Source organism: Agelaius phoeniceus, chromosome 16 (assembly GCF_051311805.1).
Source record: "Agelaius phoeniceus isolate bAgePho1 chromosome 16, bAgePho1.hap1, whole genome shotgun sequence".
In the NCBI taxonomy this organism is placed as follows: Eukaryota; Metazoa; Chordata; class Aves; order Passeriformes; family Icteridae; genus Agelaius; species Agelaius phoeniceus.
The window spans coordinates 8,147,178-8,161,433 of NC_135280.1; the positions used below are offsets into that span (position 1 = coordinate 8,147,178).

The window sequence follows — 14,256 nt, forward strand, 5'->3', positions numbered from 1 at the left end:
TCACGCTGCTGGCATTGGGACGCCCTGGCTGCCCTTCCGCACGGGCTGTCACCGACTCTCCGCAGGGCCGGGGGCTGACACCCCTGTGGCCGCCCGGGGCGGTGCCGCCGCCGGCCAGCCGCTCCCGGGGGAGGCGCGGGCGGAGAGCAGCGGGGACCCCCCGGGTGGGGATCCCGTCCCGCGGCTGCCGGAGGCGGAGCCGCCGCCCCCGCGCCCCGTGCCCGCCCTCCCGGCGTGCCCCGCGGAGGGGCGGGCGGCTCATGTCCGCCATCCCGGCGTGCTGCGCGCCCGGGCAGCAGCCGGAGCAGCCGCGGCGGCCGCGTCCCCTCCCTGCGCTGTGAGACAGCAGCACCGCCCGCGGAGCGCGAGTGAGGAGCCGCCGCCCGCGCCTCTCCCCCCGCGTCCTCCTGCTCCTGCTGCTCCTCCGCCCTGTCCCGCGCCGCTGCCCGGCCGGCCATGCCGTCTCGGGCAAGGTAATGAGCCGCAGAGCCCCGGGGTCTCGGCTGAGCGGCACCGGCAGCAGGCAGCACTACCACCCGCGGGGCTGGAATGACTGGCAACCCAGGTGGGCAGGGCTGGGGCCGGGGGCGCGGGCTCGGGGCTGCGAGAGCGGGGCGGGCGGCTCGGCCGGGCCCCACCGCCGGGCCTGGGGGAGCGGGGCGGCGGCGGAGCCACTTCCTGGCGGCCGGGCCTAGCGCGGGAGGGCGGGCGGGCCCAGGCGGCGGGACGGGGCCGCGTCTGCCGGAGGCGGGACGGGGCCGGGGTGTCAGCGCCCGGCGGGGTGGGAGCTCCCGCGGCCTGTAACGTGTGCGGCCGGTGGCCGGTGTGTGCCTGCGAGCAGCGCGTCCCTCCCTGGCGGCCGCGGGGCGGGGAGCGGGGGTGGGCTCGGGTCCCGTATTTTCAGCCTGTTTTTCAGCTGGAACACAGCCAGGGAAGAGCTGAGGCTGCAGGAGTACTCGTAGATTTTTGAGGGTTAACATGGTACTACATAGGTTTATTTTGGATTTTTTTTTTTAAACAATCAGGGGAGAATAGTTGATCTATATAAGCTCTCAACCCAGCCTACTTAAAATGTGTTGTAAGGCTTTAGGTGTGTTTTACACCTGGCACGTTATAGTAAAATTCAAAATCTGTTCACTGATTTAGTTAGATGTAGAGAGTGTGTTTCAGGTCTTAATTATTTCTAATCTATCTCATGCCAATGTATTTGCTCTACTGCTCAGTATTGCTGTTTTCAGTGTCAAAATTGTCATATAGAAATCCTAAATAAATTTGGTGTTTCTTAGGTTTTTAGAAAAATATGTGGATTTGAGGCTTTTTTTAGAGTTTTTGAAAGTTTAACACAACATGGGACCCTACTTACAAACTTTCCAGTAGAGAACAGAGTGGCACATGCTTGGGAATATATTGACACGTGATGGTCCCAGTCTCATGTAGTTTGGACTAGAAAAATTGGGTGAATGGGAAGGTCACTTCAGCATTTACTGTGAAAGAAGCTTTCCTTTTGCTTGAACAGCTAACAGCCCAGCCTCTAGGGCCAGTGCTAGAGGCTGTTCAATTCTTAATGGTGTATGGGACATGGTTATTTAAATTCTAATTTCTTCTGTGATTGAAATACTTGGTCGCATAATTTACTATTTTTTCTTCACTTAAGAACTTATGAACATTATTGGTGACATTTTTTTAGAGCATCTAGATTTTTTTGGGGAGAGAATTAAGAAGACTGATCTCTTACTCCTTACCTACTTCTTCAGTTTTCTGGGCTGCACTCTGCAATTCTGGACCCTAACTTGTGACCTTTCCACCTGGAAGATATTGATGTGTCTTTGCAGTGGATGATTTCTATAAATGCATTTTGGTTGGATGTATGAACTTGTCATGAGTTCTATCTTTTTATCTAAAAAATACATCTTCTGAGGGTTAGGAAGCTGATTTTATCCAATGTAGTATTGCCTACAGAGGGTTCAGTAGAGTTAAGGGTGACAGTAAGAGTGTAGTTACAGAAATGCTTTGCCTGGTGAAAAGGCTGGTTTAAGAAGTTACCTCCATGTGTGGCTTTGGTGTGTTCCCTGTAGTTTGGTGCCTCCTTAGCTCTCAAGTACACCTGTGTGACCTGGGCTGCTAAAATGATTGTCACAAATTGCCACAAAGCCACAGCAGAGCCAAAGCTGGGAAAAGTGAGAGCACCAGGGCAAGTGTGGCAGCCTAAGGGAGCCTCAGCATGGATAGGGCCTTGTTGTGTTTCCATCACACTGTGTGATCAAGAGCTTCTGCTAAGAAATGGCCAACACCTCTACTCTGGTCCTGACACTTCTCAGAATTTAACTGTATCATTTCCTTCAAATATTATCTTTTTTTTTTTTTTTTTTTAATTCTGGTGGGGGATACCAGGAATCAGAAACGTTCACACAATCCCGAACACAGCACATTTTCATCTACGTGCAGCACTCCATTGTTTTACATCTCAGAAAGATTGGTGATGGGAAACCTGAGTCTACACTATGAATTTAAGAACAGTGCAGAGATTGAATCAGTCTGTCTATTTGGTGTTAACTAATTTTTAAAAGTGATTCACATGCATGGTTGAAAGGAGATCTGTTATATAAAACTGACAGTCTGTGTTGCTTTCATAATTTGAAATATGATCTTGGACAAACTCCACAACACAAATATACCCACATATTCTTTCTTTCCCCTTTCTGCTGGCTGTTTGTTTCATTTACTTCAGGTGATACTGCTGGTAAATGCTTTCTTGCAGGGTGTGGAAGAGGTGAAGGAAGTGGTGGCCCAAGTACTGAAAGCTGTAATAATTGTAGTTGTTTCAAGTTCCTAAGGGCAAGAAAAGGAACTGCTCATACATGGGTGTATCATCAGATGGATTGTTTTCAAATGCACTTTTTTGTGTGTGTAAAAGTGACTAGATTGATTTTCATTAGTAGGTCCAGATTTCCTCTCAGTTTTTAGGAATGCTGATCAGCACTGGGGCTTGTGGTGAAAAGAGTGTGAAACTGAAAGTTGGAGCGCAGAGCTTTTTTAAAGGAGAAGTAGTTTTTAATGAAAATGAGATTTTTTTTGTATGTGTGTGTGTGGATGCAGTCATACATCAGAAGCACATGGACTGGTTTTCCAACAGTTTGTGTGCAGATAGAGCTGCCTGTGTGCTACAGAGGAAGAAGTTGTCCTGATGTATAGGGGCATATTGCTTTGTGCACTGCTTGTACCAGACTCAGTTAAGAGCAACACAAAAACTTTGTAGACAGATGTTGGATGGATGTGACAGAGAACAGTGAAGGATTTCTTGAGAAGGATTGATAAGATCTTGTTCCCCCTTCTCCTAATCTTTGCAGCTGTCTAGACCTTGGCTTCTTTCTTTCTTTTCTCTTTGTTCAGCAGATCTCACTGCATTTTCCCTGTTACAACTCTTGGGGAAAAAAATAAAATAATTTCAGTGTTCAGGCCTTGTGTGTGAACAGAGTTCAGTTGTTAGAGTGCTGAGGGCTCATTATGTACTGAAACAAGCAGTACTGCTCTTTGGGAGAAAATGCAGGAGTGTGAGTGCAGGTTAGCAAGTGCAGGGTGCACCATGGCATTCTTAGGTGAAAGTGTGAAAAGGAAGGTAAGATTTTAATTAACAGGACCTCTCTCTCTCCCTCACCTACCATAAATGTAGGCTAGCAGGGGAGGATGTGGAAAAGTGTAAAACAACATCTGTCACATCCGAGCAAACTGCCAGAAGTGTCCTATTAGGTTTTAGTACTGAAATAATGAAAATGGCATGTGTCCTTCTCCTACAGCATAAGTCAGTGTTACAAGTTACTAATTTCTGTTAGCATCCTGCTTGCCAAATCAAGTTACTGCCTGGTCCTCATGGGTGTACACCCAACAAGACAAGCCAGTAAAATATGGTCTCCTTGCAGGTAGATTGTGGCCTAAGCAGCCCTTCCAGCATATTGGCTGGAAGTTTGTAACTGAGGACAAGTAAGTACCCTGTATTTAATTCAGACAGGTTGGGAGATACTGGCAGGGAGCAAAGAAACTCATTAGACCAAATGGCCCAGGAAAGTGCTGCTCAGAGCAGTGCTTTTCACATGGCTGTGAGGGGCAGAGGCATGTCCTTTACAAAAAGCAAGCACTCACTGTGGAAATTGTCTGATCATAGTGCTGCATCCAGGCAGTGAATGACAGGCAGGTGATGGTAGCAGGTGCTGTGTAGAAGGAAAGTTGAGACAGAGACTGTTTCTTCTGTGCTTGCATATACAACAAAGTACCTGTAAAACTTTGTTAGAAATAGGCTGAAACTGTAGTTTGCATAGGTGAGAGACCTGAAAGTTGGCAACATAGAGGTGTTTGAGGATGTTGCTGTGATTACCTAAGAATGGGTGTAGAGTCATGTAGGGTGAAAGTGGATGTGACTTCTGTCCCTTCAGGGGTAGCTGAGAGAGAGGAGAGCAAAGATTGAGATAGGAAGGGAGAGAGAAAAGTAGTCAGTGATGTTAAGGCAGCTGAAAGAATGAGATGCAGGATCAGTTGTAAGGTGCCATTGTGAAACATCAATGGAAGCCTTGGGAAGAGATTCAGTGGACTGCATGTGGGAGATGCTGAACAGGAATGGGTTCAGTTCTGGAGTTGCAGTTGATCTCCTTTTACATTTGTGTTAAGTATTATGATAACTCTTTGATCTCACACCTTCCCAAGCCATTTTTGGGTTTTGGTAAAATGGAGGAGCTGAAATTTGTAATGTAAGAACCTTTGTTTTTAATGTGAAGACAGAGGAGAATGAGATGTGAGAAAGATTAAAGAAGATGAAAGTGTGTCAATGGGAAGCAGAAGAAACTTGGAGTGTGGATTGTTTTCCATTCAAGAACAGCCATACTAAATCAGACCAAGGGTTTAGCTAGTTCAACATCCTGTACCCCAAAATGTCTGTTGGAATACACCTGTGGAAAAAGAAGAGGATGTGTATATGTGTTACCTTTCCCTGACATTCCCTTCTCATAATGCCCAGTGTGGAACAGAATGAAATTGGTGAGAAATTACTGTCTAAGAAGGGAGTGACCCAGAATCAGAGGTGATTTGAAATGCTGCTGTGATGGCAGGTAGATGTCCAGCAATGGAGATGGCAGAACTGCAGTAGGAAGATCGTTAATTAGTTATTTCATGAATAGAAACCACAGCCACTTGTATTTTCTCAGCACAGAAGAAGCAGAAGTAGGCTTTGGGGTGAGCTCAGCCAGGCTCTGGCTTGGCAGGGTGGACCAAGTGAAGATCATGGCAAAAGGAAGCTCTGCATGCCAGTGGCAGAACAGTCAGAAACTTGGTGGGAAGCTGTTAATTTGGGTGAATACAGTGACTCTTTAAAGTTTTAAATATCTTACTGATAAAGAATTTCAGTAATGAAGAATTTATCGACATTACTTCAAATAAACTTGGCAAATAGAGCAAGTAAGCAAGTAGAATCAACTGACTTGGGTAATAATAGAGCTCTCTCAGTAGAGTTGCCTTGGAGTAAATCTTTCATGTAGGTTCTGTATTTGGAAATAAAATCTAATAGAATAATTAAGTGATTTTTGTCTCAAAATAATGTCCATATGGCAGGGTTGTTCTGAAAAAGCTACACATAGTGAACAGTATACACTAGATTGTAGCAAGTTTCTTGGACAAAATTCTTAAGGTGCCCATATAACAAAAATAACACATTTTTGATCTATTTTTCTTTTTTTCTGGATAAGTTAAAGTAGTTGCTCTTAGCTGTGCTCTCTTCAGTCAGACAAATTGGTAAGTGAAATCATATTTATACTTCTGATGAAATGAGATAGTAGACTTAAAGTCTGTTTCCTTTTGTATGCCAGTGGAAAAAAATAAGCAGCCTTTTTGGAGAGGGAGGACACACTAGTGGCTATTTCTGCTTATTTATGTGGGTGAACTATTTTCTTTTCCTGTTGGACAAAGGCAGGTTTAAAATCACCCTGCAGAAATTGAATGCAGTATCTTCTGTTTAAAGATATTGCTAAAACAGCGTCTGCAGGCACTTGGTGGTGATGGGTGATCTTCCACCAGAACCAGACACAGATGAAAACTCTCATGTGAGCTCTTGAAGTACCTTGTTTACTCTCCATCAGTGAGCTTTTCAGGTAGAAGTAATGCAGTGTAGTCTCTCATAAAGTGCCAAATAAACTTTGGAAGCTACAGTATATGGTGATCATAGTCATGTTCATCCTTGCAGTTTCCCATTTTGATTTCATCTAATATAGCATTTGTATTTATGCTTTCGCTTATCTGTTGCTAACATTGTACATTGAGACTCTGTCAATATATGATGTTTGTTAGGTGTGTGGCAATGTCAATGTATTTAACTTAAATTTGTTGTTACATAGGATAATGCTGAGCATTAGGTCTGTCGTGTAGGCTGCCATCTGCTTGGTGCAATTTCAGTGTAAATATCACCATGTGAGCAGAACTGGGCCCTCCTGAAGTGCAGGCATGGGCTGAGGTGACCAGCACTACAGTCCTGCCCATTGCCTGGTGGAATGGCTGGAGGGAGGCAGAAAAAGTAATTATTTTTAAGACTTTGGCAAGTACCTGAACAAGACTGCCTGCCTGAGTTGTGAGGGGCTGTCTTTCAAAATAGTAACCACATTCCTGACATGAAAAGTGGTGTCTTTGAGCAATGGATTTGGAAATGGAGTGTGTCTGCCTGTGCATGCAGTGGGTGTGCACAGCAGTGCCCTGTGTCACCCGGGTGTCTGGAGCACAGGGCCAGGTGACAGGTGCTGGGTCACAGCCCCAGCTCTTGATGAGCCCTTGCCACACGTTCCCAGAGTGGTGTTGCAGGAGCCCACAGAACAGCTCTGGAGTTGCCTTCCCACTGAGGAGTGGTGAGTGCCTGGGCAGCTGGAAATGCACAGGTCCATCAGTCCTCTGCTCTGCCTCTCCTTGCAAGCTCCTTCCCATTGGAAATCCTCTTTCCAGGCAGTACAGGCCATGGCAGTCAGTTGGGTCACAGAACACCAGCATCTTTCTAGGATGATTTTTGTCTCTGCCTCATAAAGATAGCCAGGAGTTTCTATCCTATTGAAGCTACGCATTTATTGTAGTGGGAACAGTGTTGTCAGGTGGGCATTATTGTCTCTTAAATTGATATATAGGAGAACAATTACATATTTTTTACTAAAATTGGACTCACCTTTTAGTTGGTGATAAAGTGTGAGCAGGTTGGCTTGCAGTTGGCTGTTCCAGAAGCCAGAATGAAGTGAGTGTGTGGGTTTTCCTGGGGAAACAATAGGCTCATGTTTTTTACCACAATGGAAAATTTTACAAAGCGTTCAAAGGCTGTCCTGTGGGAAGTGGGGTTAGCTGAGAACATGTGTAGTCCTTCAGTTGATAGGGATGCACAGAACAGTGTTAAAAATTGTACATTTAATCAGCTTTTCTACAGACGTAGGAATTTCGGTGTTAATGGTTGACAATTAGAGATGATTCAGTTTACAGCACATTGCCTTAAAAAAGCGATGCCCTTTGGGAAGGTAAATGTAAGAAGCCATCAGTACTTAAATTTGCCAGCCGAAAATTTGTCAGGCTGTTTCATTAAAAAGCTAATGTAATTGCTCAAAGTGAACTGGGAGGTTTTAGGGCAGGGAGAAGATCTGGGGTCTCTGTATGTCTGGAAATTTGCACATGATTTTTGGTCACAATTAAAGTTCATAACCTGTGAAGTGCAGAACTTTCCTGTTCAGCATAGCTTGGGTGAATGATGATGGAACAATTGAATAAAGATTTTTACAATCCTAGTTAACTGTAAGGAATAAAGACTTTTACTAAGGCTTTGCCTCTAGAGTAGAGGCAATAGAGCCTATTTTTCAAATAGTCCAAGCAAGTGCCCAACAAAGCAGCAGATGTGATGGCACAGTGAATACTGAGTGAGAAAAAGTGTCTTACTGTGTATGTCTAAAAATGAGCTTGCTTACAGTGCAAAAGGGAATAATACCTGCCAAGCAAATATAATACCAACTTGCACTGTGACAACATGGAAAAAGCACAGTTTTCTTATTGTTCCAAACTGATAATATAATGTCTTTTAACATTCTCAGGAGAATAAAATGTGTGCTTTAATTCCAGTTGGTTTTGCAAGTGTCAGTGCTCATGGTATTCCTCTTGCAGTTGTTCTGAGGCTGAGCTGTGTTGGACAGTAGCAAACCTTTAGTACCATTTAAGTAACAACTGCTTATCAAAAAGTTTACCTCTGTTTTTCCCTTTTGGCCTTGAGATGTATTTCCCTTTTTCCTGAATTTGTCTACCAGTTCTAATCACAGTGTTGTCTTGAAAAGGAAAAATGAAAGAAATTTTCTTTAAGGACATGTGGTGTTTATCCTTACACAAATTGTAGTTAATTTACATGAGTGATCTGTCCTGCTTTTTTGTTAAATAATCAAATGAACTATCCAAAACTTTAAGTAAAAATAGTAGATCTTTAGGGAAAGCTTGCTGTAAATAATCTGAATAGTCTAATTCTAAATACACTGGAGTTGAGTGAAATTCTGCTGACTCTCCCTTTGGATGGGTATGGCTTTATTTGTTTTAATATCATCCTCCCATCATTGCTTCTAAGAGTGCATTTAAAGTGATTGGTTGAGTTTATGTTCTGAAGTCTCATGCACACATGTTTATTATTTAAGTCCTGTATGTTTAAAAATTAAACCACTTAGTGTGTCCAGGGAGAAGAGTTGATTTCATAATTTTAATCTTTTCCCTTAAAAGTTTAGTCTGGTCTATATCAGTTTTCTGATATGAGAGTGGTTCAAACATAATGCAGATTTTTTTTTTAAGTTGCCTTTTATCTGCAGACATTTACACTTAAGGATCACAGCTCTTAATTTACCTTTCAGTTTTTCACAGTAAAGTCGGCTTCTTTCCTTTTTTATTTTGTAAAAACTTCAGCTGTGATTTTTGTCCTGATCATCAGTCACATTCTTCCATCTAATAAGAGGGTTTATGTTGCTGAGTAAGGCCCATGGCATATTACAGAAATGTTCATCTGTAGATTAGTGATGACTTTCACAAATGGTAGGCACTGTCTCATCCAGCTGTGATACATACCTGGACCTAGTTGTGTTTTATTTGTCACCTCTGGGAAGTAATGTTTGCCTTGTATAGACATGCAACTGGAAAGAGACTTGAGAAGGTCATAAGAAAAGGCACTGGCACACTAGAATGGATTTCCTTTGCATGTTGCTGTGATCATTAGTCAATTCCTGTCCCAATGTGAATTTAAGGTCACTTTTTAAGCAACAGGTTAGACAAACAACTTTTTTGACATAGTGAAATACATTTGGGATTGTCATTTAAATATGTTGCATTTATAAGTGAATGTGAATCCCACTCCTGTTATATCCCTACATAAAAAAAATATTTTTCTCTTTGTAGAACTGACAGTGCATCAGCTGACCAGGACAATTTAAAATATTCTTCATCCAGAGATCGGGGCAGTTCTGCCTCCTATGGATTACAACCCTCAAATTCAGCTGTGGTGTCTCGGCAAAGACACGATGATATCAGAGTCCACACTGACATACAGAATGAAGAAAAAGGTACCCAGATTGTGTTTCATGTGTGATTGTGAGGGGACGAGCAGGGAAAGGCAGGAAACTGAAATGGTGGAGAAAGTCTTGTTTTGTTTTGTTTTTTTCCCCTCCCTCCAAAACAGGCAGTGAACTGATTTGTCTCATTGCCACAGTATCAGTGTTTTGGGAGATGTGTCAGGGATCAAAGAAATACTGTGGTTGTTGTGAATACTGAGAAAAACGTGCAGTTGTGTTAGGAGAAGAATGCAAGAGAAGGCTTGATGTGTTCACAGAATTAGTACTTTTTCCTGAAGAATGATATTCTGGATGTGTCTGGTCTTCAGGCTGTAATTTCTTCCTGAATAGTCTCCAGTACTTCTGGTATTGGATTAAATGGGCTACAAGGCTGATCTATTGCCTGTTGTAGCTTTTCTGCACCAAACTGGAATCTTTATTCAGCAATCAGTTCTATATTCTTATAATTAATGTCAGTTTCTACTTTCATGTACCTCAGTCTGACTTCATGTAAATCATGTGATGTGTGATTCATACATTTTTACTGGTTTTGGTTTTTTTTTATCCTTAGGATGTGAATACTATCTCTAGGAAATAACTAAACAGTCAGAATCACATCTTTTCTGTAATTATGAAAAGTCTGTATTCTGATTTTTTTTTCTTTCTTTAATTGCCAAATACAGATATCAAATTGGAGGATTTCTTACTTGCAGAGTCACTTTTTGACTATGTAAATCCTCAGGCAGGCCAGACTCAAGAGAAAATCTCACAGGAATAGTAGTGTGGGAGTTTTTGTTCAGGACCCTAAAAAGTATTTGAACTCCCCCCAGTTGTCTGGCCTGTAACTGACTGTGAATAATTGCTGTATCTTAGGGGAAATTACAGCTGGATGCAAATTAATTTTTTTATAAGTAGAAGGTAGTGTTAGTAGGTGGGAGAAGCATGAAGCATGTTTATCTGCATAGTTTGAGAACCTTAAGATTTGTTTTACTTCAGTAGAGAAACTGCTTAGGAGGTGAGTGTATTTGTCTGTCTGCTAATGTGGAATGTTGTACTGTGTTTAACACAGACTGGCAGAGGAGGTTGTTCTTCTAATTTGAAGGGTGCTGGTATTTGAAGAATGTACTGGCAGTGCAGTGAAATAGTAAGTTTTGGAGAAATTCAGAAAGGTAGTTTGTGAAGTTGCTGGGAAAGTGCCATTTGAGAAGAAAAATGTACCTGGTTCTCCCTCCAGTGCTGTATCTTGCAGGGCATGTCTCTGCTAGCTCAGCACTTGGTGCTGTTTTGTTCAGGTGTGACTTGAGAAGAAGTGATTAGGATATTCTCACTATAAAACCAAGTTCCAGGTGTATCTAGTTAGTTTTTATTAGTGGAGAAATTTGTAAGCTTAAAGATGGAGAATAGTTTCTTTGTTTACTAAGATTTTTCAGTTCATCTCTTGGAGTCTGCCAGCATGGAATTTTCATTGGAGATTTTCTGTCCTGGCTTCCATACGCCCCCTACCCGCCTCCCCCCATTTTCTGGTGTTAATAATAAAAATCACTTACAAATTTACAATTTTTGGAAGTTTTTCAGGTTTGAAAACCTCTAAGGATGTGACTCTTATGTTTAGGCTCAAATGCATTAATTGCTGCTAGAAGTTACTTCCTTCATAGGACAGTGTGGTTTGTTCTGACAAAATAATGTAAAAGTGGCACACTTGCTAGTTTCTGTTTAAAAACTGAGCTGTAAAAAATAATGTTGTAAATCTAAATAGATAAAAACTGTCTTTACTGTAATTGTAGTTAACCAATTACAAGTAAGACTTTGCACAGGGTTTTCTGTAATGGTAGGGTAGCCCCATGGGTACAGGAATGCACAGATGTATACTGGTAGTTAATATCTGCTTTTTATCAAATATTTTGCCTTAAAGAAACATTTGTTAAATCTACTGAGGTCTAGGTTCACCTCAATGTTTTGAACTCTACTTTTTTATCAATTCTTTAGTCTCAGTAGGCAGCTTCTTATGGGGAGCCACCTCTCCTTTTCCCCAGACCTTCTTTTATACATTGAAGCAGGTGGACTTGTGGAAATATCTTTTCTGAAAGAAATCTTGCATGTTTTTTACTGTTCTGGGTTTAATTTTATTAGTTGATTCTTCCCTGTCTTGGAGAAGGAAGGCACTTCAGAAGTGTTCCTTGGAGGTGAGCTCTAATACATGGAGTGAAGGATTGGGCAGGCTCAGAGGACAGTTTCACTTCTCTACAGTATTGAGGGGAAGAACCTGCCCTCAAAGTGGTGTGGCAGGCTGGAAAATTTCCAGTCTCAGCATTTGAGTGTGTTTATTCTTGTGCATCTAGGAGTAAGGTCAATTGAATTACTCAAAATGATGCTTTTATTTTCATTTTCTGTTGTTACCAAAGATGTATCTTAAGTGGGAGAATGTACAATGTAGACTCCCTAATTGAGGATGATAGCAGTATTAGTGAAAATGTTGACCTTTATGTTTAAGGAGAGTTGTTCAATCTGTGCAAGCAGATCATGTTTGTCTTTTCAAAAACTTTCTTTTTTTTGGCCATTTTACTTAGCTTGTGTGGTGGATTCATAGGAAAAACAGAATGGAGATTTCATGTACATAAAGGAGCAAGTCAGTGAAAATATCTAGCCATGTGTACTAGCAGTTTGACCTTGTATTTTACAAAGCCTTTCAAGTCAAAGTAATAATAAGAAAACATGAAATGCAACAAAATTGATATTAAACTTTATGACAATCGAGGGTTTTTTTCATGTACCAAAAAAAAAAAAAAAAAAAAGACGAGATTCTTAATCTGTGACCTGGAAATTTACAGGATATAACAAAACCTTGATGCATGTGGAAGTGAAGAAGGAAGCTAAAGGAGGTGGTGGAGGATAGAGCTGCAAATTTGCATATGAATTGAATAACTCACAAGTCAGCACCCTGGTGAATATGTGGTCTGAGAGCCTGTTTTAATGTCACATTGGTTTGTCCACAGGTGGCTACAGTGTCAATGGAGGATCTGGGGAAAATACTTATGGTCGGAAGTCGTTGGGGCAAGAGCTGAGAGTTAACAATGTGACCAATCCTGATTTTACCAGTGTTCCGCATGGGAATCGTGCTTTAGCCACAAAAGACATGAGGAAATCACAGGGTAAGGACAGTGCTGATTTTCAGGAGGAGGATGTGTCTTTTGGCAATATTTCTTGTGTTCAGAATACGAAAAGAAGTTCACTGTGCTTATGCAGTCTGTATGGATTTTATTTTTTGTGATACGTGATTAGATGGTGTTGATAGAAACTTGTTTTGCTCGTTTTTTGTCTTGTTTTACTGTTCCTTGTGCTGAGGCTTCCTCCATAGGTTTGGCAGATCTCTCAACCACCTGGCTTAGGCTGTTAATCTTTCAATTTCCTTTAGATGGCTTTTGAACCCTTGCTCAGGTTAGCCAGATTTGGCAGAGACATCTCTAAGGAGGAGAACTTGCTTTGGAATTGTTGCAAATGGATGCCTGAGTAAAAAGTTGTAATGAACGAGCCCCAGTGTGGGAAGAGCAGCAATGGCTGGGAGCAGCTCAGCTGTTCCTGTTCTCCCTGGGCTGCAGGACAGGCAGTGACCACGTCCTGTCACTGTGTCCTCCTGAGCCTGCCACTGCTCCTGCTCCCTCTTGCTGAGGAACAGAGGCCAGGGAGGAGCTGGAAGTATCCTAAGAATGTGGGCAAGGTCTGGGGAGATGCAGCAAGAACAAATTTGGAGTTTCAAGAGGGTGCAGGAATGCTGGGCTTGTGTTCTTGAGGAAGAAGGCTTCACTCTTCCCACTATTTGAGGTTTGAGTCATAGTTTAAAAAAAACCAAAAAAGAAGTTATTCTAAGCATTTTTTGAATGAAAATAGAAACTTTATGACTAAGCACTGTCACTTATTGCATCACTTAGTATAAGTAGTAGTTGAGCCACTGGTAAAATCTGCCTGCTTTATGCCAGGCACATTAAAAACATGAGGACAGGCTGTTTCTTCTCAAGAATTAATATTTCAGAGGAGAAATAACAATGTTCAGTGTACTTTGCAGTGGAAGAGCTGAGGTGTAAGTGGTGACATGACTGTTTCAAAAATGTGATTTTAGGAATGGGTTAAACTCAGGCTTTAGAATCCCATTCTGGTGTCTTGGTCTAAAATGATGTAGTCCTTTTAGTGTGTTTTCATGTTTATGTAGAGGAAATAGAACACTCTTCAAATGAAAAAACTTCCTGCCAGTACTAAATAATAGTTAATTCCGACTGTTTTCTGGGTATGTGAGCATCTCTTTAATACTTAAAATGAAGTTGCTGCCTATGACTTGCATGTTTTCTCTCCTTGAAATGTCAGATTTCAAGAGTTTGTCCTTTAGAATGTGGCTTTGTTGTAGATTTCAGCAAGTCATTTTGGTTTTTTGTATCTTCTTTATAATACAATGGGATTATGCTGCAACAAGATTTTGGGTTTTAAGTTCTTTGATATTTTCTTGTTAGTATATTCATTAAACAATTTAAAAAATAGTCTTCTGTGAGTTAGCATGTGGCTGAGACCTGGCTGAATTTCCACAAAGTGGATGGCACAGGTATTTGTTAACTAGTGCTTTGATTAGTGTAGCTTCGTTCATGTTCTTGGTTAGTGTTTTTTGCTTCTTTTTTTTTCTTAAAGTTGTAATTGTGAT

The 14,256-nt window shown here is 41.9% G+C and overlaps 1 protein-coding gene across 2 annotated transcripts in view; it reads left to right on the plus strand.

Moving 5' to 3' along the window:
• The first annotated feature begins 241 nt into the window (after positions 1–241).
• SMG1 (SMG1 nonsense mediated mRNA decay associated PI3K related kinase) overlaps positions 242–14,256 on the plus strand; it is a 62,386-nt gene continuing 48,371 nt past the window's right edge. Inside the window, exons 1-3 of one of the 2 annotated variants that reach the window (XM_054643612.2) lie at positions 242–565; positions 9,421–9,584; positions 12,566–12,721. In XM_054643612.2, the coding sequence (XP_054499587.2) occupies positions 477–565; positions 9,421–9,584; positions 12,566–12,721 (409 nt within the window). In that variant the 5' untranslated portion in view covers positions 242–476. The remainder of the gene's footprint in view (positions 566–9,420; positions 9,585–12,565; positions 12,722–14,256) is intronic. The other variant, XM_077186690.1, reaches the window with a different exon arrangement.